Source organism: Oenanthe melanoleuca, chromosome Z (genome assembly GCF_029582105.1).
Source record: "Oenanthe melanoleuca isolate GR-GAL-2019-014 chromosome Z, OMel1.0, whole genome shotgun sequence".
Classification (NCBI taxonomy): Eukaryota; Metazoa; Chordata; class Aves; order Passeriformes; family Muscicapidae; genus Oenanthe; species Oenanthe melanoleuca.
The window spans coordinates 52,802,295-52,829,309 of NC_079362.1; the positions used below are offsets into that span (position 1 = coordinate 52,802,295).

The following is a 27,015-nucleotide window of genomic DNA, read 5'->3' on the forward strand; positions in this document are numbered from 1 at the left end:
CCGGTTTGTCGGGGCCAGCGCAGGACACCTCCCTCGGCACGGCGGCCTGGGGCCGTTTCCCTTGGCTGAGGAGGAAGAGGAGCCGGGCAGCAATGAAGGGCCTGAGCCGCCTGCTCCGCGCCGGGGAGGATGCCGCGCAGGGAGCCGTGGCAGTGAGCCACGAGGGCCGTGAGTCCGCGGGGAGGAGGCGAGGCCGCCGGGGCACAGCCGCGGGGCCTTTCCCGGGGACAGCGGGCCAGGCCGCGTTAGCGCGGCTGGGCCCACCCAGAGCAAAATGGCCGGTGGGGGTTGGAAAGGACAGCGTTACTCACTAGCTGTTGTGGTAAAAGACCAGCAAATGTGTGGATGTGGCATTGGGAGCTGGGCTTTGGCGTGTGGTGTTTCCAGGGGAGGTCCTGCCAACTGCCCACTGCCCTGCTTTACCTTCCCTTCGAACTGCTCTGAGAGGGTTCGCTGCGATGCGCCGCGTCCCTGGAGCTGAGCATCCACCACCAGTTTCACAGCCAGTCTGGGCCCCCATTTTGGGAGGCGCACAGGGATCAGAGGATGTTGCCTCAGAAACACAACCCAGTGGTGGGGTCTCCAGCCTCCAGCCTGCGTACCAGTCTGAGAAAGAGCAGACTGCTCTGGTGTGAGCTGCAGTTAGTGAAAACAGGTGATTTGTGGAAGCTAAGTGGTAGTTGACAAGCCCTGCTTCACACCAGCCCTGCGATCACAGCGTGACAGCCAGGAGCCATTATCTGGGACTGTGGTTCTTGCTCCCGGGCTGGCAAAGAGGGCAGATAAAGAAAATAACTAATGAAATATCACCATTGGACTCAATAAGTAGTTTTTCCCATTACTTCTTTGAAATGGAAAATTGCTATTTTTGAAGAAAATCTTAATGACTTAACAAGATCTCTACTTTGCTCTAGTAATTTTATTTCTAAGAAAAAGAAAACCCAGAGAAAACTTTGAAAATGTTGTCAGATCCTTAAATATATTATTTCATTTTTAGAAACAATAGGGTAAAAGTACTTTCATTGCCACGTGAATCCAAGTATTGTTGATTTTTTTTTTTTTTAATTTAACCTCCTTGGACCTTTTCAGCTAATTCAAATGGCACATGGTGTGTCTGCATTGTCATGGTTATTAACTCCTGAATCACTAAGAAGTATGAAGAGAGAGATTATTAAGAAATACAATGCATAGAGCAAAAGGTCTTTTTAGCAGCACATGGCCAATTCATGGCTTCTGAACAAGAGAGAAAAGAACACTATTTTTGTTAGAACTACAAAACTTGTACAGAACTACAAAAGCCCTTGCTGATGCTTATACAGTAAAGAAACATAATTTTATCTTGTTTTTGAAGGTAGTGTTGAGTAAAGTCTTGGAGGTGTTCCTGTTTGTCCTGAGATACATTTGTATCTGCATCCTCATGTAAGATATAGCAGTCAGCAAGAATGAATGTGGCCTGATTGTAATTAATTGCCGCTAATTAGTGCTGTACCTTTTCTCTACATATGCCATGAATTTGCCTTGAGCAAGATATCCTTTGACCATTGTTTACATCAGTTTGAAATCAAGTTAGTAGACAGCTCTGTTGGAAGCTTCCTAGGGTAATGACTATGAAAACTGGGACTGAGGCATTTATTCTTCAAAGATCACTGTTCATAATGATGATTTTGCTGTCATTCAAGCTCCTTATCACAGGTGCCAGGAGTGCATTTTTATTTGCAGACGCTTATTTTCTTTTTTTTTTTTTCTTCCTTGTGCATGCAAGTTGTAATACATATAACACATGTACTATGTTTCCCAGAGAAGTTTGGAAGGATGATTCTTATTTGAGGCACTTGGATAATTTCATAGGAAAACTAGAAACACTTTTGCAAGTATCCAGTTGAATTTCTGATTCATTTTGTACAGTAAAAATGTGATTACTCTCCCTGAGATTATAGCCATGGGTAACATATAAAATGCAATTAAGTGAACTATCCTGTTTTTCCTTACCTTGCTCTGCTGTCATACTGCCTCAAGCTGTGTCTGTATTAGGCAATAATAAACTTAGAGATAATGTGATAGGATGAACTTAGAGAGGGCTCTAAGGAATAGATAATTCCTGTAATTTCTGGTCCGACAGAGTGGCACCTCCTTGGTGATATCATTGGATAAATGGCCTTCAGCCTAGAATATTGTAGACAGAAAACATCTAACTAGTTATATTTTAAGCATGATGTACTATTGGATTAAAAATATCTACTAACACTTTTGTAACTGGTGAAGCTGCTATATGATTTTCTTCTAAGTGATTAATTAAATGTTATGGTAGAAACATGAAAAATATTCTGACCTTCAGCTAAACTAGTTATCAGACACTGGAATTTTACTTTACAGAGTTACTGAATATGCCTTGTAGCTTCTTTAGCTGACCAAACAAATGCTAATTTTTGAATGGAGACATTAAAGAAAGGTGTCAGTTCAGAAATGGGTTTTGTTTGTTTCGGTTGTTTTTTTCCAGTCATGTCACACTGTTTGGTTACCACTTTACACATATTGTGTGTTAGTGGTGTGTTTTAAAACAGAACAGTTTCTCAGAGTATAGGATATAAAGGCTGCAGTTTGTAGCATTCACTGTTATGCCTATGCAGTAATTTGGCATGCTGTTAGATAGTAAGAGCTTCATAAAAAAACTGTTCCTGTGAGTCCAAACTCTGGTAATCCATGTTGTGAAAAGTCTCCCTTTAGTTGCACTTAAAAGTTGAAACTAGAAATATCAGCCAGATGTCTCTAAAGGAGAAAAACATAGTCATGAAATGCTTTGATGATGAGAAGTAAGTGATTCTCTCATAACATTAAATCAGTACAAATAACAGAAAGAATAAACAGTATTATCATCCCTTATGTTGGTTATGGCTACTTTTTTAATAATACGGGGTTTTCATATCATATTTTCCCACAGTACTGCCAGATGAGAGAGAATTTCAATATGCTGCTAAAATGAACAATTTGGATACCATGGAAAAGCTGTTTAAAAAGAATGTTAATATAAATGCTGTAGATACTGTGAGTATGAAGTGCCTGACAGATCACTGATATAAGGGTGACTCTTTGGGGTTTCATGGGGGCGTGCCAGCATGCCCCCTCAGTTTCGAGGTGGTGAGGCTGCAGAAGTGCCCTCTAGGACTTGATGAAGAATCATTTCATATGGCCATTATGGACATTAATATTTGTGCAGCATAACTCTCAGGTTTTCCAGTAGTCAGTGAATCGCATTGGGAGCTAAGGGCTTCTCAATTTGCCCCTGCCCTAGTGTTTCCTGAGAGCTCTTTGGTGACTAATTTCTCAAGTTCTCTACCTTTCTGAGTGGGATGATTTTACCTCACAGTCACTTTAAGAGTGGATTAATGCTGCTAGCATTACAAATTTCTAGAAAGAAGTATTACTCTTTGGTCTGCAGGGAACTGCGGGAGCATTTTACAGCATCCTCTGGCTCCAGCCTGAACTCGGAGTTCAGATTTACCCTAGATACACAAAAATGCATTTCTTATGCTGTATTCAACACTAGGCCTAAAATCTAAGAATGTATACTTCACAGCAGCTAAATATATCAATGTATTTCACATGTTCCCCTCCCAACACCTGGGAGTTTTGCATAACAGTGTCCTCTCAATGGCTACATACAAATCATCTACCCATAAATATCCAATGTTACTTATTCTGGGTTCTGAAAAAATTTGCTTCCCATGCCCACATGCATTTTCACCCACTGGGGAATTTAGAAGCTAGTATAGTGCATTCCTTGATTTGCTTATGAAACAGACAAGAAGACAAACATTTCCTCTGAGCACACTTCTCTTGAATACTGAGAGTATCAATTGCATTATACTCTAAAAGGTCACTTAAAAATAGTTAGTTCTTCCTTCTTGTTTTCTAGAATTCAGGAAGTTAAACTAAATGCATTTTTCAATCCAGTAGTTTGAAACTTTACTTTGTCATCCTTAAATTAGACCTATAGTATGAGAGTTACTAGCATAGCTGGAGAGGAGTTGTGCTTTGATTGATTGTCCTAGTAGGGATGTAGCTTGTGCTGGCAAAGCATTTGTTTTGTTAGTGTTGATCATTTCTGCCCTTGTACTCTCAAATAATAAGAAAGGCTGTGAAAAGATGAGCTTTTTGATAGTACAATTTCTGTAGTACAAGAGGCTTTTTTCCTGACATAAATACATGTCATACATCCCTCCTTTTTATTCCTTTTGATACATGCAGTTGTAAATTTAAATTTATACACAGAGAAGTCAGGTCATCTTCAGAGAAGCTAAGAAAACAAATCCAAACTGACTTCTAAAATTAATTGATTAAATCTCTTAGATATCTTTGTATGGAGACTATCAGTGACTTATGTTAAATCCAGTTATGTCCACTTTAACTGAAAGCAAAACTCTCTCCAGTAGAATTTGTTTAAATTTAAGAAATCCCTTTTACCACTAATCACTTTATGGAAGTCATATTGGGAAGCACTGAGCCCATTCCTCTGTAAAGTTACTCACTGTTTGCAAGGTAGTAGCTTTCATTTACGTGATGACTCAGTTTGGGAAGGTGACTGAGTGAGGGAGAAATCTTGGCTTGCATTGCAGAGGTTTAGTCAAAAGCAAGGAGGATACCGAAAGCAAATCTTAGCTGTGTACATGTAGTCCTCAGCTATTCAAACTACACCGTGCAATAAAATAGTAAACAAGGATGTTTCCTGTACTGCATGCACCTCCCCTGTGCAATGTTTGGCTGCTTAATCCCATTGTGACATTTCATTGACGTGGCAATACTATGTAGACTAACAAAATAAGTCTGCTTTTACAAGAATTCTCTAATACCAATATCTAAATTCTATCCAAGGAAACAAAACAAAATATGTAGGTAAAGATCAAGTGTGACTGTTGAAAGAGAAGTATGAAATAGTATGTATTAACAGATACATTTGGTAACAACCAGAGAATTCCAAAATCCTGACCACCTACACAGGGAAAAGAATGTATTACAGACCTGACAGACAAAACTTTGCTTGTTCCAGCTGAAGCGCACAGCATTCCATTTTGCTGTTGCGGGAGGCCATGTGTCTGTGGTGGATTTTCTTCTTCATCACAAAGCTAGACTTGACATGGCAGATCAGGTAAGCTGGCTTACTTGTTTTGATTCACATGCATAGGAACACCTTTGAGGAACAGTAAAAGTAGGTATCTTTCTTGTGCTCCCAATTGTGCAAATTTAAGAGCTTGTGGTAAAAAATCTGGTTTGTCTTAGACCTGCATATATTTATATGAAAAAAGCATTTTTAGAGGAAAAAGACATTACCTAAAATACTGGATAATTTGAATACCCGAGTGAACACAAGGCACCTCCCTTGGCCAGGTCACAGTGTTTACCTAATACAGATAAGGATATTATTTGTCTTGTGTGCTTCACGAGCATGCTGCTGACTCATGTTCAACTTAGTGTGCACCAGGACCCCCAGGTCTTCCTCTGCCAAACTGCTTTCCAGACAAGTTGTCCCTAGCCTAGATTTCCTCCTCCTCAGGGGCAGGACTTTGCATTTCCCCCTGCTGACTTTCATTATGTTCTTGCCAGGCGATTTCTCCAGCTTGTCAAGGTTTCTCTGGATGGCAGCACACCAGTATGGTCTATCAGCCATTCCTCCCAGTTTAATATAATCTATAAATTTGCTGCAGGTACATTCTGCCCATCATTAAGTCATTAATGCAGATGTTAAATAGCATTCCCAGGATGGATGCCTAGTGAGCATTGCTTGTGACTGCCCTCTGGCTATTCATAGCTTGGAATACTTTTTTGGGGCAGACTTTTGGGCCACAGCCACAAATTTTGTTGAAGCCCAGATTTATTTTATTGCCTGCATACCATGTATATATTCCATATTGCCCTGCACTGTTTTTCACTGCAATTTCTGGAAATACAGGAAAGACTGATAAAGTGGAGCGAGTCCCATGCAGAGCCATGCAGAATGATTAGAAGTGCAGCACATGGTATATGAGGAGGTGTCCTAATATCCACCCTAAACCTCCTCTTACACAGCTCCATGTCATTCCCTGTGGTCCTGCTAGGTCAGTGCCTGCCCCTCCCCTTCCCCTCACAAGGAAGCTGTAACTGCAGTGAGGTCTCCCCTCAGTCTCCTCCAGGCTGAACAGACCAAGTGACCTCTATTGCTTTTCATATGATTTCCCCTCAATGTCCTTTACCATCTTTGTGTTACTCCTTTGGACATTCTCTAATAGCTTTTTATCCTTCTGTTGTTGCAGCCAAAACTGTGCCCAGTGCTCAAGGTGAGGCTGCACCAGCATAGAGTTGAGCTAGTCCTTTTGTTTTTAAGATGTTAAAAACAGGGTTCTTTTTCTCCTATAAGATAAAAGGTTTTAAGAGAATTTGAGAGGTGAGAACACTAGAAAGAGGCCTAAATAAAAAATAATGGTGACTCATGGAAATACAGTCATTGCATATTATCACTTGAAATGTCATCCACTGCACCCAGGACTGTCTACTATCTGCGTGGTTTCTGGAGACAGAAAATAATTTCCAGGAAGGACTTAATCCCTCTGTCTTAAAATGGGATGAGTCGTTCTCAAGAGATGCCAGATCTTCTATCAAGAAGAGGTGAAACATTTCTCTTAGTCTAGGTCTTACTGATTGCATTTAGCTTAATTTAAGTGAGATGAATCCCACCCACACTGTGAAGTGTTCATATTGCTTTTCTAAAAGCCTGCAGATTGGAACCTACTAATACCCTGAATCAATAAAAAACTTTAAAGAAATTTGGACTGAGGTATTTTGGTGGTAATTTCTGCCTTTGTCATTTTATTTCAAGCATGGCCTGACAGTAATTCATCTCGCAGCTTGGACTGGAAATCTGGATATAATGCGAAAATTAGTTAAAGCAGGTGCTGATCAAAAGGCTAAGAATGAGGTTTGTTGATGACAAGTTTTTACTAACCCTGAACATGTTTATGTTGGAAAAAATCAAACGCTCTTACAGACTGATTTACCATTTTTCAGGAAGGAATGAATGTACTGCATTTTGCAGCTCAGAGCAACAGCATTAAAATAGTTGATTATTTCCTGCAAGATCTTCATCTGAATGACTTGAACCATCCTGATGGGGTACAGTGCATTTCTCTTTATTTATTTGATGCCATGAGGCTTTTGTTTTAGGGGAAACAGTCTCAGCTTGAGGAATTTCAATGAATTTTAATTTATTGACAGTTACATATGCTTTTAATTACTGACTTGGTTATTTAGAAACAGGTAAAAGAAACAACCAGACAAGCACTTAGGGGCAGCATCTTTTTTCTGTCTTTGCCCATTTCAGTTGGACTGCAGACACCCTCTGCTGTCCTTGCTTTTGCTGCATGTGATGCTCACTAGTGGTAAGGTAATGGGAGGCAGAGGAGGTTGGGTTCAGTTCCCAGTGGATTCCTCTTTTCCTGCTCTTTACTTCTTACTATTTTCCTCTGCTCCAGAAAGCTTCTTGCATGGGCTGCAGTCACCCTGTGGGTGTACCTTCCCCTGTGTCTCCTCCCGTGCATCTTCTTGTATCTTCTCCTGTATCTCCCCTTGTGCATTCTCCTCACAGCAGTGCCCAGCCATTCTAAATACATTTTCACAGAAGCATCATTTGGTTCTGTGGTGGGTTAAGTGTTGGCACATTGTGGGACAGTTTGGTCCACTGTGGAGCCAGCTGGAAATGTCTGTGACCAGCACAGGGCAGCCTTTGACATTTCCCACACAGCTCATCTTCAGAGACCCATGCCCTTACCAAAACATGCCAGCTATAGCCAATGTGGCCATGTTTCATCAAAGTAGAACACAGAACTGTGTGCAGCCATCCTACAGAGGTGCACTGACTCTCCAACAGTGCCTCGTCCTCATCAGGTTTTCTGTGTTTTTATTTTAATTTCCACAATGTTGGGATCTTGTTTTGAAATGCTGTGTAGCTAAGTCAGATATTTTATCTTTGCATGAGGAAAACTTATTTCTGTGAGATCTGGCACCTGAAGAACAAATCTCCCATATTTGTTTATTCTGAATTTCTGGAATTTTATTGACCTAAGTGTGCAAAATTCTGAATCCTTTTTACAAATGACAAGTCTGATTAAGCAGAGTTAATTTAACAGAGCATACATTTGAAGGTTTAGCTGTGGGAAAGGAAAGGTGAGGAGGCACCTTCTCGACCACCTGTTGAGGTTGCATCATAATTCTCTACTAGGTGTGTCCATTTTTTTCCTAGACATTTCTATAGGCACTATCCAGCATGATATGAAGCCGTTTTACCTAGCTGGTTATATGCCTTACTGTCTGAACAGGGGTGTAGTTTTGTGTCTAGATAACTTTCTGCAGTGGAGTTTGTAAATGGTTTGAAAAGTTTTTGTTAGTTTCAATCCACCAAAACCCCCTATAATGTACAATGCTAAATTCAGGCCTCCTGGATGCCTTCTGAGATATGCCAGTTCTGGTCTCTGTTTCCAGAATTTGAATCAAACAACCCACCGAAATAAATATTGTAGTTTCTTTGCTGTCTGTTTCTGAGCATCTTCAGACTTTTAATGACACAGTTATTTTGATTAATATTTTCATACTGAGAAAAAATAGGATTAAAATATTGTGAGTGTATTTTCCACTTCTTTACCATTTCTAAACAGCTTCTATATATTTTATTCAGGATTTGCGAGATGTATAATCAGTTTATATGCACTAAGTATATTTTTAAATTACTGCTCTTCTATGTATCTACTATTGTGTTAATCTCCTTAGTCATGTGATACATAAATTTTAATGTAGCATACACATACACAGATGCATGCCATATATCTAGTAACTAGAAGTAAAGTGTTTCTACTTTCTGTAACACTATGTTTCTGTCTGTAATTTTTTTTCTAGAAGGGTAAAAAGCCGTTTCTTCTGGCCTCTGAAAAAGGCCATGTTGACATGATAAAAAAATTGATTTCTCTGAAGCTGTTTACATCTGAAAAAGATGAGGTAAATGTTTATTTTCCACAAAAATCCAACTACAAATGTGATTATGAAAGATTATTTTGTTTCACTGTGTTTATTATACAATCTAATATCTGAGTGTGCTGGACAGATGTTACAGTGATATATGAGACCAACAAACGTAAAGGATGATGGTTTTTTAGTGATAAAGGGAAGGCAGTGGAATGATTGCCTGGAGACTTTTCCATACACACTCATAATTTGTGCAAAGCAAGACTAGCACATGTTTTCTGTTGAGAGAAGTGGGGAAACCTGTTGATGATGGTGCCAGTCTCTGTTCTGGGAGATCATATTTCCCAGTGTTTCACTGTCTGTATCTGTGTGTCACTGTGTCACCGGTTTTTCAAAGGTGTTTAAAAGTTTCAGGATGCAAATAAACGCCTATAAACTCTTTTTCAGCAGTACTGTAACACTTTGGTCTGATTGAGTTTGCTTTGACACTGTATTTTAAGGTATCTTAGTAATTTTCAAAGTCTGCTCTTAAATTTATTTTTCCTTACTTGACCACTTCTGGAACAAGCAAGTTAATATTTCTCTGCATCTGAGACATTGCAAGGACAAATACATTAAAAATTGTGAAATTGTCAGATATTGCATTTACAGAACCACATAAGTAAGCACTCAGGAAGTGATGTTGGTTTTTTTTTTGGTATTCTGGTAATAGTTTAAAAGCTGCAGTGCCACCCAGAGCTCTGCTGTGCTAAGCAGTTTATTAGCAGAGGTTGAAAGATAGCGTTGTCCCAGACAACTAGCAGGTTAAAGGTGTCAACAACACCAGGAGGTAAACGCTGTGGTCCTGCAAAATTAGGTAAGAAGCCAGGAAGAAACTTATTTCCTGGGTCACCAAACCAAATCACACTGTAACCGTCAATGGTAAAAAGGATTCTCACAGCTTCTCACTTAGTGCTGTGAATGAAAAACTGCTCTGGACTCTCATTTTTTCTGAGAGCTAGAATTCTTGTAATTTTTTTAGCCATTTTTATACTATTTTATACACTTGCATTTTCTTTTAGTTCCAAAGCCAGTGCTCTGCCTGAAGTTGTTCTTTGCTTTTATTTGCTTGGTGGTGTGCGTTTTTTGGTTTTGGTTTTGTTTCTGTTTTGTGTTTCTTAATTTCCTGGAAAGAAATAGCACTGACCATGACAGAGATCAAAGATTGTAATGTTAATATCAAAGCCATGACAAATTTCTATGCACTAACCTAGGCTTTTTTACTTTTTAAATGAGTGATCTTGGGGGCTCAGTAGTACCCAACCTTGTGGGAACCAGTACCTGAAGTTTTCTTCTGATTAATTTGTTAGGAGCTAGAATTTCAGATCTTTTTGCTGGTATACACTGAAGTTTTCAGACAACCAACTAGATCAGCAGCATTAGACTGAATCTTGGCACATGCTGTGTGTAGCTGCCTCCCTCTCCTTGTATGTAAAAGACCAAAGGCCTTGTGTTGGTTTTAGTTAATGTCTTTATTCTGGGTTTTAAAATGTATTTTTCAATATTTTAATTTCAAGGAGGGAAACACAGCATTGCACTTAGCAGCCAAAAATGGTCACAGTGGAGTTGTAGAAATTCTGCTTGAACAGTGGGAGGAAATAAATGACCTCAATCAGGTAAGTATACTAAACTTTTCAAACCTCTAATTTTATTTCTTTCAATATTTTTCTAAAAAATCAAATTTCAAAGGAAGAGATGTGTCACTGAGGAAATTTCATTAGTCTTGCTGGTTTCCTAGTAACTTTAACTTTTTCTTTTAAGAAGGAAGCATCCTGTTTCCTTGTTCCTTGTCTAATAAGTTAACCTTGAGTAACTCCCTCAGTGTCTTCCTCTGTCCTCTATCCTTACATACATCCTCCCCTGCATTTGGCAAGCCCTTGCATAACTACTGGCAGAAAAGAACAGAGGAAGACCTTAACCTCCCTTGCTTTCTGTCACGCAGCATTTTTAGCCATGTGATCCCATTCCTTTTAATATCTCACTTTTAAGCACTTCTGGTGCTTTTCAGCCTGTTCATTGAGCCAGCTCGACTTGCTTACCAAGCACATACCACCACAGGCACCTCAGCAGAGGGGGTCTCAGATTTGTACCTGGTCCATCTGCACTCAGTGGCACAAAACTAGCTGCAGACTCTTCCTACCCAGTTTGCTTTCCTGGGTTAGTGTTGGTGACCTCAGCCAGCTTATTCATCAACTGCGTGTTAGCTGGGAAGGTTGTATCCCTGAGGTAATGCACTCGAGCTTCATTTTAAGGCTTAAACAAGGAGTGGAGGAAGGAAATGCACACTAACTGCTCATTTCAGTATTGCTTTGCAAAGGGTTCGTGTCTCTGTCGTTTCTTCTATAGGGCAGCTGGAACAACCTGGGCAAGGTAATTTCCTTTGTTGTAGGCTGGCATGCCCACTGTGGGAACCTGCCATGTGGCTGAGGGTTTGTTCTGCTTGGCCAGTGAGCAAATTTAGTAACTCCTACCCAAGGCTCTCCTCTTCCTTTATCAGTGGCATACTGATGAGTTAAGAAGTTCCCTCTTAATCAACTTGTCTGCTATTTTCAGCTGTGCCTGCTGTGAGGCACACAAACCTCTTTCAAATGTGGAGCCCTCATGTTTCCAGGGTTCGTCTAAGAATGTTGCTTCTGCACACACAAAACTTGGGCTGTTTGTGCCCCTTTCTTGGCATGGCTAATAGTGTGACCTTCCCATCCAGCTGGAGATGTTGTGACCTGGGTGTGAACAGATCTCTTCCCATAGCATGAGCAAAGTACTAAAATGTATTAAGTTCACCAGAATAATGTCAGAATTTCAAGCAAAGAAAAATTATGATTTATTGATTCTTTTGTGATTGTTGAAACACCAGAGTAACTTCCATTAAACCTTTGTGTACTTTAGATGTTGAGAAGCTGGAATTAGGTCATTGAGTAGCTGATGTATCCCATTTTATAGACTTGCTGTAGAGACATGGAGACTCCTCCAGTGTGAAAAGATTTGAAATAAGTATGAAACAGTATTAAGTCTGCTAAAAGTTTTCCTTATCACTTTTCTTAGCACTTGGGGCCATGAATTTGTCAGAAATGCATGGCATTGTATTCAACAGAAATTGGAATAACTGTATGTATTAGCATGGTAGTTATGTTGCCTGGTATTGATTTGCAACAATTGCTGCCCACCAAAAAGAGCATGATTAATACTAATGAAATAGTTTTCTGTATTGTAAACCTTACTATACATCTGTCCAGATAAGCATCATCTGTGACTTAACTGCTGATGAGTAGCCATGTCACTCAAGAGTTGGATGAGCCTGATGGAGCCTACTATAAGTGTTTTGTGTCTCAGTATTTTAGTCACATGTCTTAAATTGGAACAGACATTTTGTCTCTTGGTCTAGAATGGAGAAACTCCATTTTACTTGGCTGTTGAAGGAGGTCATGAGAAATGTGCTGAACTCTTACTGGAGTCAGGGAGTGACATCAATGTTTCAACTCAGGTATGTACACAGTATCCCTCTTACTGGGACATACTAGACTGTGGAAAGGACCTTACTAATAAAGGATATTTGCTCTGCTTTATTTTGTGAAATGGGAAAAATAGAATGGAGAATGCAGAGAGTACTAACAGAATAAAACCAATGTAGGAGAGGAGTAGTGTTAGCTTTATTTGATGGAGTACTGTGGTGGAGCTTTTTATTTCCTGTATGCCCACTAGTATATGACTAGAAAATGTAACCAACTAGGATAACTGAAAATCTTCATTTTTGGCAGTGTATGTGACTGATGTGATGACAAACTTTTTCTTTACATCTGATTCCTGAACTGCAGTCCGACTTGTATCTGCTGAGTGGCCTTGCCTAGCCTGCTGCAAGAAGTTTATGACTCCAGCAGAATGAGAACTTGTTTGTTTAAGCAGAATTATTTTGTGAAAATTGATTTTAAAATTTATATCTATTAATTTATTGAAATTTATTTTTCTATTGCTTTATTAACTATTCTGTGGATTTACTGGTTAATGTGACTGTATATGCTTGGTAAGTCTAACGGACTAACTAACAGAGGAGGAGATATCTTGGCATTGTTGTTGTCCATGGCACAGTATAGATGATGATGCTGATCTGTATTTTAAGAGAAGTTGGATGGGGCTATAGGATAGGTGTTCTTCAGTGTGCTTGTTGTGATATAGTAAAAATGGGCATTTCCTTCACTGTTGACAAAAACATCATGCTAACTGCTGATTGGCATAATTTTGTATCATTTTATCAAAATGTTTTTTTGGTGGAGGGGATACTAAGACAAATTTAAAGGCAAGATTATCCTGTATTTATACCTCTCTTTAATACTGTTTTTCCAGCAATAAAAATGTAAGTTTTACTGTCTGTCAAATCTCTTTCAGAACAATAGCAGTGCTTTGCAGGTTGCAATTCAGAATGGACATCTATCCTTGGTTACTTTTCTTATTGATAAGAATATTGACCTGGTTGCTAAACCTGAGGTGAGTATTTCTCAGAATAACTCTTCTGCTGCTGCTCAGCCTGTCCTATCTTTCCATGGGAGTTCAGACAGCTGAGTGAGATTGAGTAGCTCCTTGAATTTTTTCTTACACACTTTGTTTCTAGATGCTGATTAGCAACACACACCAATAGAGACAAGGTCCTGTTGCCAACCCAGTGAGTGCCTGAGCAGGCTGGTGCAGTGCAGAGTAGACAAGGCCAGGCATTTGAACTTAGCAGTAGTAATGCTGTGGGCAAAGAGTCAACATGATTTTGCATAAAGATAACTAAAATGGAGATAAACACTTCAGTGCTTTCACCCTCAGTGCAGGCACCCTCAGTGCCTTCAAAATCTGCATGCCATCATTAATTTCAGTTTTAAAATAAAAAGGTATTTATATTATCCAATTTTTCTCTCTGTTTAGACATTACACATATTTGAGATTTTCTGTGAATAGGAAATTATTTTCCACTTCTACAGTACAGGATGAAAATAGAATGTGGACCTCATGACTTATGCCATGATGACTGGCCTCTTACAGAAACCTATCAAGGAATAACAATTTATGACCTGCTTGAAATGATTTAAAGGTCAGGCAGTTGTTGTGCTGCTTGTTCTCCTTAGCTTTCTGTAGCAGAAGCAACTAAAAAAATTGTGACTTACATTTTGCAAACATTTCCATCACAATGTTGCATAAGAGCTTGCTTTATTTTTCTGTAGCCATGAAAAAATGGCTGTGTTTTATAAAGACACTAAACTGGTGCCTGGCACTATGAATGACAGTGGTATGGAGTTGTTCTTTAGCTGTATTTCACAAGAAACTCATCAGTCACAGGTTCAACATACAAAGAGATCTTACCAGCCTAGTGTGGATTTTGACTGGTGTTGCATCTGTGCACTGGGTATAGTAACAAATAATCACTCAAATAAAACCTCTGTCTTAGTAGCTGTAATTTGTCATATTTTATACATATGACAGCAAGTCAGTTTAGTATAAAGAGCATTTCCAGTAGCAGCATGTGACAAGGGTTTGCTCCTGGAAAGTAGATTTCGACATCAGTTTCCCGAATACAGAATGAGTCTGTCTCCAGGCTGTTCAACAGAGGGCAAAGCCACTTTTCTGAGGGAGCAGGAACAGTACCCTAATCTCTCTGTTGTCAGGATAGCAGCACATCCCAGGTAGGAAGACTTAAGAGGAGTGCCTTGCTGCACTCCTATGTTGTGGCACACTGCTGCACACCCCATGCACGCAGGATTTCCCCAGCTGTGTTTGTTTACCTGTTTGTGTGGGTGTTGCAGGAGCAGGCTGCCACCTCTGGTGTAACTCCACACATCCAGGTGTGTTTTCTGCAGTCTTGAACCTCTGCTGGAGCATGTCACCTTTGCAAGCTGGTGGGCTTCAATAAGCACCTCTTTCTTGTTTGCATGAGCTTATAATAATATACCCAAGTATAACAATTTATTATTTTCCCTCCACAGCAGAAGAATTCCCCTCTCCATTTAGCCATAATCAGCAATAATCTACCAGTAGTAAAAAGCCTTTTGGATGCCAATCATGACATAAACTCCTTAAATCACGTAAGAAAAGCTTTATTGGTAAATGAGAGATTCTGTGGGTTTTGCTTGAATCTTCTTTTCCTTATGAGCACGGGGTACAGAAAAATAGGAAGGAAGAGGCAGTTCCCTCCTAATCTTTTTGTGTGTATACTTATGTATTAGTCACTGGTACATGCCGTGCTAATATTGTTTGAGCAAGAAAAGGATAGCACAATGCTGTACACTCAGAAAATGATTGGGTAATGTGTTGTTCAAGTGTTATGGTTCATGTGTAATAAATCACAGAAATGTCTCAATGGTATTGGCTTCAGAGGGAAGCCCAGTGCAGAATGTTTGGCTGGAAAGAAGTTAATTTTTCCTTAAAGCAACCCACCACGTGCAGTGGTGGTAACAGTGCTGCTAAGACAAGGCTGTTAAAGCTGTTACTGAACAATCCTTGCACAGCATCAAGGCCTTCTCTGTCTCACACTCTGTGCCCCCACGTCTATTGTCTCAGGGAGCTGGCGGGCAGAGCTGAGCAGCACAGCAACACTTCCATGATAAGGTCACAGGTCTCTGTGATGCAATCAGTGAGCGTGCTCAGCTGTTAACTGAAGGGCTGTTCGAGCCCATCCACACGCAGCTACAGCTGTCTTCCGTGCCTTAACCAGGATTCTTTCACCCTGCTTGGTGTCAGTGGTCTTTGGAGGCCTGGCTAGTTGTTGGCCAGTTATCAGTTCACTGTAGATCATATCCACCATTGACGTGTGTCATACTTACTTTGGTGTTGCCATGCTTGATCCCTTTTTTGCTGTACGAAACCTCCTATAATTGTTGATATCCATTTCTGCTTTCGCTGTGTTGTGTATCACTTTGTGTTGCTTTGCCTGGCAGAGCAATGATAAAAGCACTGACTTTTGCCTGATCTGGTGTTTTAGCCACGTACTGTGCCACTCTCTGTGTAGTCAGGTGACCATCTCATGTAGAGAATCAACAGTTACATCTTTTTCCTTTCCCTCCTTGGAGTGATGCTTTGTTGAATGCATGGAATGAATGGCATTTGCCTCTTCTTCTCCACCAGGACAGGTCTCACCCACCTTCTTGTAACACTGCTTAGTTCCTTGAATATCCTTTCATATTCACACTGTCCATACTAGCGTGGGTTGTGAGCAAGGTTTTGGTTATTGTGAGTAACAATTAACAACTAATTGGGAATGCCACACAGGGATTCCTGGAGGCAGTCAATTCTCAGGGGGCATCATGTGTGGAAGGAATTGGACACCTGCCTGAGGCTTTTACTGCCTCCAGTGGTTTGGGATTTCATGCCTTAGCAGGAATATATCCTAAGTAATTAATACACCATCTGAAAGAGGGGAGCCTTGCCCACCCTGATGAAACACAGGGATTTCCAATGTTGTGTAGGGTCTGGCCCTTGCCTACTGAGCTGCCATTCAGTGCCCTCAAAAGAGAATGAGAGTTTCCTGATCAAGGAGCACACAAACGGACACTGAGAAACTCTGAAACCACCATATGGACTAAAAACTCCCTAAGTTGGAGGTGTAACAGCTTTGTTTACCCAGAGACTCAGTCCTCAAATATAATAATTGTGCCTGAACTCAAGGAGAGATGATGGAAGTAGATTTTGATTTGGTTATAAAGAGAAACAGATCCTGCTGAGGGGCAAAAGGAGGAAGATTCAAAAGAGACAGCCTGGCCTGTAGCATGACAGGAAAAAGAAAAAACAAGAATGACAACAGAGGCAAAACTACCTGGTGCCAATCTCTGAATGACCTCTTAGGTAAGCAGCAAGTATTCACCCAAGGCAAAACACTACTACCTGACTGCTCCAGTGTTGGGAAGGTAGGGAAGCCCAGCTGCTGCAGTCCACCTCTAGGGACTAAGGGATTGACAAAGGGATCATAACAGAAGCAGCCACTCATAGTCTCTGGAGATGGCTCTTACGGAGTATGAGTGCAAAGTGTCTCCACAAAGATACTGCAAACCAGCAAGGCAAGTAAACTACCACAGAAGCTATCCAATATCTGAGGGAGTGGTTGGTAGAGGTGGACTACAGTGACCTGGCCAACAACTAGGCCTTCAAAAATCTCAGTGACACCCAGTGCTCATGGTGCACATGACATAATATTGTACTCACATACAGGAGAGCCCCTGACCATGACAGACTCCAGTGGTCCACCATAGACAGACTGGCCTGCCATCTGTGGCACTTCAAGGAGAATCTCTCTTCCCCCTCCCCATCAGCCCTACATCTCATCTGTGGAAGGACTGTCCCAGCAGTCCCATTCAGGGCACTGTGGCTCCCTGCTGGGGACATCCAGCCTGGTCTCCCTCATGACATGTAGAGGTGCTCCCCATGATAGCAAGAAGGATAAGTCTTTGAGAAATCTGTGGCTCAACCTTTCCCATTGTTCATTTTATTGCTAGAGATGAATTTATACACATTTTTGTGGAAGACAGAGGCTGTCATTTGTGCTTGGAGTAAAGTATAATGACAAGACTTTCTAGTCACATAAAATAGAGATTTCTGTAAATTCCTTCAACGTATCTTTTAGAAATATTTTGCACTTTGTCTCTAGCTTGCCTGAAGTTGCCTGCAGCAGGTACTTATGTATCCCTAAATTTCTGCAGGAAAGAGGGTAGGGTGTATGAATAAAAAAATAAATTTATTTATGGGAATAAAAAAGTAAGGTAAATACATAAGACTGTGTGATCATAGTGTAAACTGTAGAATTAACTGATGAGACTTTTAATGTGGAACCCTGAGCTTGGTGTTTCTTAGTGTACAAACCTTTAATTAAGATCTAAAGGCCAAAGTTCTCTAACCAGACTTACAGAATGCAAACTTGCAACATCAGAGAGGCACAGGCACAAACCACTCAACTTAGAAGGATAATGTGCCCCAAGAAACATATAAGGAACATTCCCACATATGCAGGGCTTCCACAATTACTCCATTATTTGCTGCTGAATTTTATGCATAGATGTCTGGATTTTCTTACTCTAATTTCTGTAAAAGAATAAATAAATTCATATTTGGGTATATGTAGCTGTGTAGAGATTATACAACGCTCCTTTCAGACTCAGAGATTTACTTGAAGCTGAATGCCATTTTAGCTTTATTTCTTGTTAATGGTTTGGCCTGGTTTAATGGCTTAGTTTTGTGTGTTGTTTCAGGTTCACTGAACCCATTATGGAGCAGGTAGATTTCTGCAATGTATCATCACTTTGTGGCAGGGATGACTAAAAAGCTTTGCTATGGATGTGGTATAGTGTAGTGTTGAAAATTGTGGATATCCAGTTGTCTTGGCATAAATTCCTGCAGGGTAAAGGTTACTTGAGAAGATGATATGGATGTAGGTTGCCAGACATATGAAGCTCTCTCTCCAAAGCACCTTGCTTTAAGAGGAAAGAGAGAGAGCAAGCTTTTTAGTTTACAGTACATTAGAGTTGCATAACTGGAGCTCTTTCCTGAGCCAGCTGGAACTTCTGCCTGGTTTTCCTGCAGAGATCCCATATGCTCTCTTGTCTGCCTGAAGCTAAACCAGCAGATCACTCAAAAGTTAAATAATTTCCCTCTCTGTTCAGTATTTTCTCACCAAGGCTGCCTCTTGTGAATCTATTTTAGATTCAGCCTGTGAGCATGCTGCTTCTAGGAGTAAGTTTGACTTAATGCATTTATTTGGTGTCTTTAATTGAAGAGGCAGGAAACCCCTCTACATCTGGCAGCTGATCTTGGCAATGTGGAGTTGGTGGAACTACTGCTGAAGTCAGGCTGCAATCTCAAGGCCACAGATAAGGTAAATTGCATTCCTTACACGTGTAAGAATTACATGATTTTTTGTTTTATAATCTTCCTTACAGAGGTGCATAAAGCATATGTTGCCAGTTTTGTTTGCTAAGTAAAGCTACCTACAAAGGAAATCTTCCTTTAATATTGCTATATCTGCAGCTTGAAGAGATCTGAAATGGTTTTGATAAAGAGCTGTAAATCCCCCAAGCTCCATGGTTTGAAGGATAAACACTGCTTCCGGAGACCTTTCATGGAGAAAAGGTCTAGGCTTGCAGAGGGGAAAATGGCCTGAGGCTGCTTGTACTGTGCACCTGCAGCCAGGCTCATTGCCAGGAGAGGTGCAGCTTCACCAGGTGCAGTGATGGACAGTTTGCTCTTTAGCACTCCAGGTCATCTGAGAATCATGGTGACATTCCAGATCCATTCAGGTGGATACTTAACCCCTGGCATGATGCTCTGCTTGGAAAGATAAGAGACAAAAATGGCAATGGCTGGAAGAAGTACCAGCAAAGTTGCTGGGGAAGTGCTACTGAAAGGACAGACCAAATGTTTACAAATTTTGCTGAATTACTGCAAGATTGAGTGTTGCCTTTTACATTGTTACCACTTTTCTTGATATTCTGTATAACTGAGTTGATGGATTTGATGTTTATTATGAGCAAAAACTCACCCTTTAAAAAGTAACTTTCCTGCACAAAACTGTTCTGATGGGAAGTGAAGATTTACGGATTAGGATTGTCATGTTTTGCCCTATGCTGATATGAGGCCTGGGGCTCTGAGTGTGGATTGCATGGTTAGTATGTTTTTGGGATGCTGAAGTAAGATGCTGCATTGTAGTTAAGCCTTTCCATTTAGAATCATCTGCACTTGCCAAACAGTTGCAGTTCTCATTGACATTAACTCAGAAAGAAATCTTGTCCACTTTAAACAGCACCTCAGGCACTGGGAAATTTTTTCAACCTATTTGTATTCCAAAGACAGACACAAAAAATTACTTAATATCTATGACCTTAAGCACCTGCAAGTCATTGGGCAAGGTAGTGCCTGTTATTACAGCAACACTGGTAGAACTCAGGACTTGTTATGAAAATTTGGCTCTGAGCCAGTACAAGTTCTGGTACAAGTCACCTTTCTGCATTGGTTTTATTTCTTGGAGTAGCTTTTTCCTTGCCTATTTGCTGGATGACATCTGAGACCATGCCACTGCTGGGAACATAAGCAAGTACAGTGCCCTTTGAACTGAATTGGTGCTGAGATGCCAAAAATGTTACTGTCCTTACTGAATAGTAGATAGGAAGAAGGGGAGCCTGCTTTGATTGCACAGTATTTTTCTGGCCTCCCTGCCCTGGCATCAGGAGTACTCAGTCTCCAGAGGATGCCATGCTGTCACTTGTTAACTGATATTGAATATTTAAATCCAAGGCACTCAGTGCAGATATGCTGAAAATAGACAATTGCTGAGAAACCCCTTTAGAGCTACCGTGATGTCTGTGCATCAAAGTGCTGATAGGAGAGATGAGTTCAGGTAGACTGAGAAAACCTCTGCAGCTGGAATTACAGCAATGGCTTTTAATAACTGTGACTCCTTCTATACTCATGAACCATTGTCCTAAAGCTGTGTTCCTTTCAGCTGTAATGTGAAATTAATTTTCTTTTCATTCTGTGAGCCACCTTTTCTTACCATCTAAAACAAGGCACAGGTTTGCCCTTTAAGTGGAGATTTCCAACTTTGCCAACCTATCCATCAGAAATGCCAGTTTAACCATAGCATGAGAATGGACTGTGGTTGTGGTAATTTGAACATGGATGCAGTGACTGGAGTGTGAAAGCTGGTATGAAGTATGCAGCAGTCTGAGTGCAGGTTCCTGAAAGCAGCTGTACCTCACCAGAATTTTTTACTGGGGAGTTTAGTGTGGGAGAAAATTGACCACCTCTGGGTTGAGGGAATACAGCTTACACAGAGCATAGAATTTTGATTGTAGCTACCCAAAAGCCATAAAATTGTAGTAAATATCTTTGCCTTAAAAAAAAAAAAAAAAAAAAAGGAAAGATGGATGGGGCTCTGTGAGCAATCCCTGTGTTTCTTCTGTGGCACACTTACTCAAGATAATGTTTTGATTCACTGTCTCTGCTTTCAGCATGGAAAAACTGCACTGGCCACAGCATCAAGGAGCCATCATGCCCTCATTGTAGATATGATCATTAAAGCAGAAAGATATTTTGCCATGAAACAGGTAAGAGGATCTTTCATTAAACACAAGATACCTAAGGGAAAAGCCGATTCTGATTTCTAAGTGCCTTTTGGCTGAGATGGTTCCTTTTGGCAGCAGCAAGACTGGCCTTGAACTAAAGTTAGGATTGGGAATGGGAAAGTCTCCAGCCCATCCAGGTTTTATTCCTGACTAGCTATAAAACTGTAAGCAGATCTTATTATTTTCCTGCCTTGTGCTCTATTCATGAAGGGATGGAGAGAGATTCTAAGCCAAATCTGAACTGTGTCATCAGCATCATGGCTGAGATAACATGGATCCACATTGATTCCTGGATCCTTTGGTATATAAAATCTGTGTTGAAAAATAACAGTGAAGATGTCTGTGACTCCTTTGCTAGCAAGAGCACAGCTTCTTCAACAGGAGCTCCCTCTTCTGTTCTTTGTGTGTTAACTATAAAATTAAATCAATGAGATGGAAAAGAACTTTGCAACAAGTGTGAAGGACATGGCTTAGGTGATCTGAATTTCTCACCTTCTTTCTCTAGTTGTTACTTAAATGTACACTTGCATAGTGATGGGCTTCTCTAAAGGGCTAGAAGTAACTGCCATATCAGCTTGTGACTTCCTTCTCACTCCTGCTTCCTGCTGAGTTAAACACGTGTATAAGCATACTGATCCTGTTCCAGAGCAGGTACAGGAATTACCAGTTTTATCACCCTACTCCTGCCCTGAGTGGCCAAATACATGACACTTAATGTTACAGGGCTGGCAAATCACAAATCTGGATTAATTATTGCAAAAAATGCCCCCAAGAACACTGTATATTGTGCATTTGATTTGCACTAGTTCAGCTGGAATTGTCAAGTACGTTATTGTTTCTTTCTGCTTAAAAGTAGTAGTCTGTTGCAACAGAAGCCATGACAAGTTTGACAACAGTAAGCCTGTAATGTTCTCAACCTCTTGGCATTGTTCACTGAATTTTCTGAAAAATGCTAAGCAATGCTTTTCTGCAGAAGCACCAGAGATGCTGGGAAATACAAACATAACTGTTTGCATTCCATTGCCTGAAGCTGAGAGTTCAGCCATTGGAACAACTTAAATCTATGGAATATGATACAGCTATTCAGGTGGTGTTACCCTACAGGAACTACAGCATTTTGAAACATTATTTTGAAGACTGTCTTTTTGTTACATTCAGCTGACTTATCATCTATGACAAAGCATTAGTTACAAAAGGTCACATAGCTGAGAGGAAGGGCACATGATACTGAAGTGTGAGTGTCATCTCTCTGTTTTTCTATTTATCACTTTTTTCTATTTATCACTTCCACTCTGTGGGAGCCCAGAGTATTCCTCTGGCTTCCTTGGGAACCTCAAAACCCCCCTGGTGGGGTCCCCAAAGATCCTCAAATGAAACCCAAGTGTCTCAGGGACTGGGTTTAGCTCCTTGGAACAATTTACCAACATTGAGAGAAGAAATGCAAGGTGCAAAAATAAATAGAGTGTAAATTATGTTGTTAGAATGTAGAAAAAGTAGATTTCTAGAATGTTTATATTAAGGGGCTCGTGGTCAAGATGGAGGATTTGGGGCATGGTATGCTTCTTCCTCCTTCTTATCCATGCCATCCATGTTGAAGTGCCACCTTGGCATCCTTCGATTGGATGGGGACAAAACTAGACATTACAATAGGTTGTGGTGTATTGGGAATTAATTGTAAATATCAAATAAGTAGTTTAGACTATAAAAGATAAGTCCTGCCTCTGCCAGGCAGATTCTGCCCTGGACGTCTGGCTGAACAGATCGCTGTTCGCTGGACAAAGAATTCCCGAGATAAGAAATAATAAGCAACCATGAAAACCTCTAAGAACAGCCTCCTGCAGTCTCTCATCGGCGGGCATCGGGAAAAACCTGAATTCCAGACCACCTGCATGTCCTTCTGAGGTGATCTCAAGCATAAAGAGACCTCAGACTGTGCACCACCCAACCCTTCCCTATCATTGTCCAGTCTGAGTCAAGTGAATTTGAGGGCAGCTGTTACTTTCCCACCTTGCCATTGCCTCAAAACATGCTTAGCAGCAAAGAGAAGCTGTGCTGCTGCAAAAGGATTTCTTTTGTTTGCTTGAAGTTTTGATTTTTTTTTTAATTAAACGTCATAAGTAAAGGATCAAATCAGAGAGACCCTGAAACTGTCCTGTAGAATGTCCTAAACTTTACTTTGCATTTGTCAGGAAGCATGAAATAAAGTCTGCATCAGATGAATGGAATCAAACATACATGACAGTGCTTAGTTACTGAACTGTGACTCTTTTTTCTCTGTAAGCTTCTTGTTAGGGTAGGAAATAACCCTGCTGTATTTTTCTGAATTTAATTTGGAATTAAGCACTTTATGCTTAGCATTTTTAAAATGTGGCCTGCTGCCATTTACTTTTTTGCTTACTATCTGCTTTGTCATCCTCTATCAAATTCGTAAAGAAATATTTTCCCTTTGAAGATTTGAAACAGGACTAGTACATAAACCTAATGAAACACAGAAATAGCTGGAGCTTACCTACTTAGGAATGGTCCTGGACACAGTTTAGCTAGGACTGAAATCAGTGATTGACATGGTTTTTCTCAAGGTGCCCAAACAAGAGGTAACCCCATCACTCCTGTTTCTGGTGAGCAGTGCATACAGTAGCAACATCACTTTTAATCTGGAGGGTAAAATCCATGTGATTTTGGTTTCTATGATTTTACTTATGCAGGAATGGAACTAGATCCATGTTCAACACATATGTGCACATTGGTGTTTAGACGCTTTGCTGAATGGATTCCCCATGATAAACCTATGTCAGCAAAGGATGTGGAAGTCCCCACTTCAGCCAAGTGAAGCTGGCAGGGCAAAGGCAGGAACAGGTTGAGCTGGCAAGCTGTGCCCATGGCCTACCCTCTACCTAGAGAGAGATTAGTGTTTTGAGAAGCAAGAGAAAAGAGTAAGAGCTGTGCCTGAATCCCAGAATGTGTTCAAAACATGACACACAAAGCCAAGCAGCACAACAGTGCTGGCACAACAGTTGCTGTTACTTTGCTTTTGTGTATGAAGTACCAGAGAAAGTAGCTTATTTTCTAACTTAGTAATTCATAGCAACAGATACTGGAACTGTTTGTTTCAGTTCTGTTTCTATGAACCATACAAAGTTCCTTTACAGGCATTGAGCAAATCATCTGTCAGCAGCTATACCTGAACAGGACACTGCTCACTGAGCAAAGTTTCCCAGCTCTGTTATAAAATTTACCATCTACTTTCTTTTTCAGACACATCTAGCCCATAGTGGTAATGGGCCAGACTTCAGCGTGTCCTTCAAACAAGATCACAGTACACAGACCAAGCAAATCCGTTCCTCCCTTTGGAATCTAGCATATAACCTGTTAAAACCCCGTGAATGGAAAAAACTGGCTGTGTTCTGGAAATTCACTGATGAACAAATTAAAGCTATTGAGGAACAGTGGACAGGTAACAACATCTGAATGGCCAGACATAAATATATAGGATAAAAAAACCCTACAAGGCAGTGTTGCTTTTTAAACTATGTGAGTATCCCATAGTGGAGGGGTACAAGTCTTGTCCCTGGTTCCTGGAAAGCAGTGCTGTAGCAGTACAGGACACTTCTGCTCTCTCTCTTGGCCTGAAGCAACCTTCTTCTTTGGAGATCAAAACTAGAAGCCATGAGCATCACAGAAGTCATGGGGGGTCATCCTGCAAGTGAGGATGAGGGAAGCCTCATGACACAGAGTGATTTTACTCATGCTCTGTCTGCACAGCTGCCATGAAACAGGAGTTTCTGGTTTCAGGCCTCTCAAGTGCTGATAAACAGTACTTCTACAGAACATATTGTACTTGTTACTACTACTCCAGGGTGTATTTCCACAGCTGGAGGAAAAATTAAAGGAAAAAATAATTTTAAGACTTTGGTGTTAAAATTAGATGTTAGGTGTTTTTCATGTTTTAACAGTAGTGTTAGGATAAAACAATGTTTTTTTAAAAACTTTTTAGAACTCCCTAAAAAACTTGTAAGCTTTAGTCTTCATTTTTTTGCTAAATGAGAAAGGTAGCAGAGAGTAAATTTAAAATCTCTGGGAACTTTTAAAGTGCAGAAGCACAAAATACACTGTTTCCAGCATGTTGAACAAATACTTTGTGTATTGCAAGGAAAAAAAAGTTACAAGGAACATGGAAACAGAATGTTGCTCATCTGGTTACATGGTACATTGCTGGTTCATCAGAATCCTGTTAAACATCTGTATGAAGATCTGGTGGAAGCAGGACTCCAGCCTTTAGCTGGTAAGTTGATAAAGAGCACGTTACAGTGTCCTCTGTGAGACTGCAGTGCTGTGCTGAGGTCCCAGCTAATGCTGGGAAGCTGTGGCCAGGGCAGGGATTGAGGACACTTTCTTCTTTTCTGGGACTGCCCTTCCTGAGGGGTCAGGCTGCTTGAGGTAAAGCATTTATGTCAGACTTAAGATTTCTAGAGGAAGACATGCAAACTTTATTTCCCCTCATGTTTTGCACCCATGGTTAAATTGTGACTGGCTACCCTTCAGTTAGTCTGACCTTGTGCAAAGCAGAGTACACCAATCAAGTGTTTCCTCTTACTTTACAGAGAAGATCCGAGCTTCAATTTCCATTGGCATGGACTCCAGGAAATGTGTCACTTCATGAGCTCACTTCATCAGCAAAACATGGCATATATGATGGAATTACATGCCACATGGAAAGTGGTTTTCAAATATCTTTTTGGGAAACAAAAAACCTATTTTGAAGTTGTACAACTTTTTCCACCCTAGAAGAACTTGCACTGCTGAAATGTTTATTTTTTTTTCTCAAATGCTTGCTATATAGAAATGTAAAAAATTTAAGAGCAAATGGCTGACTGGCAGTTTATAACTGCTAAGCAAGACTCACCACTTACAGTTTCTATATCTGACCTTACATTGTTAAAGTAATTCTGTATTGGAACTGCAAATTAATCTAGTTTGTGTTTGATGTGAAATGCAAATAAGATGTTTTCTACATGAAAAAATTAAATCTATCAAGTGAAAATTATGTGTATAAATCTATTACCACTAGCAGAAATAAGCTGGCATCTGGCCTCATTTGGGATTCAGGTTTTTACAAATTCTTGCTATGATTATGACAGATCTTGCTACTGCAGCATTTGATTTATGTAGTGAAAAAATACAAAAATGTCACATGAAAACACCACATGTGGCTGGCTGCAGAATTTTCTATCATGGCATAAGACTGTATACATACCTCCCAAAAGAGCATTCAATATTTAATACTCAACACATCTAGCAATTATTTACCTATTTCTTGTTCATACCTTGAATTAATACTTGGCAGTGTCCTGCTGAATATATTCAAAGGTTTTCCTATTGCTGAATATATTTAATATCTGAAAAATTATGTAAATGTCTATCTTTGTGATCTTCTTTATAACACAGCAGTAGTTTCATCATGTAATGGAGGAACTGAATTGCCTTTTCTGTTTGAATATAGCTAGCATTATTTTATGCTGAATCCTACCCTACTATTTGTACTAAAAAGATGATCTGTATCTTCATTTGAAGTCCTATTCCAAACTGCCCTCTTGTGTGCAACCTTATTTGACTCGGTTGCAGAGCATCCCAGGAATATGAAGAATAGACCATTAATCCTAAGGTTTTGGAATTAGAGATCTAAAGTACAGACGCTTGGAACCCTTACATATTCATCGAGTTCTGCAACATAAACTTGGAAAATGAAAATGTTTAAGAATCTGATGGACTGGGTAACTCACCTAGACTAAACTGGACCCTCAGTGTGGATGATGCAACCCTGCTGTTTTCCATTTAAATACACTGTTGTAGGATATAATTAAAGTGCATGTCAAGTATACTTGCATAAGCAACTAAAAGTATTTGTAACAAAAGTAAA

The 27,015-nt window shown here is 40.2% G+C and overlaps 1 protein-coding gene across 1 annotated transcript; it reads left to right on the plus strand.

Annotated features, from left to right (window-relative positions):
* Positions 1–26,993, plus strand: ANKDD1B (ankyrin repeat and death domain containing 1B). The gene is made up of 15 exons (XM_056514749.1): positions 1–168; positions 2,939–3,042; positions 5,045–5,143; positions 6,848–6,946; positions 7,036–7,140; positions 8,917–9,015; positions 10,539–10,637; positions 12,404–12,502; positions 13,402–13,500; positions 14,979–15,077; positions 18,755–18,853; positions 20,985–21,080; positions 24,354–24,552; positions 25,249–25,380; positions 25,700–26,993. The coding sequence occupies exons 1-15, from the start codon at positions 93–95 to the stop codon at positions 25,756–25,758; spliced, it is 1,563 nt and encodes a 520-aa protein (XP_056370724.1). The 5' UTR covers positions 1–92; the 3' UTR covers positions 25,759–26,993.
* Positions 26,994–27,015: the final 22 nt, after the last annotated feature.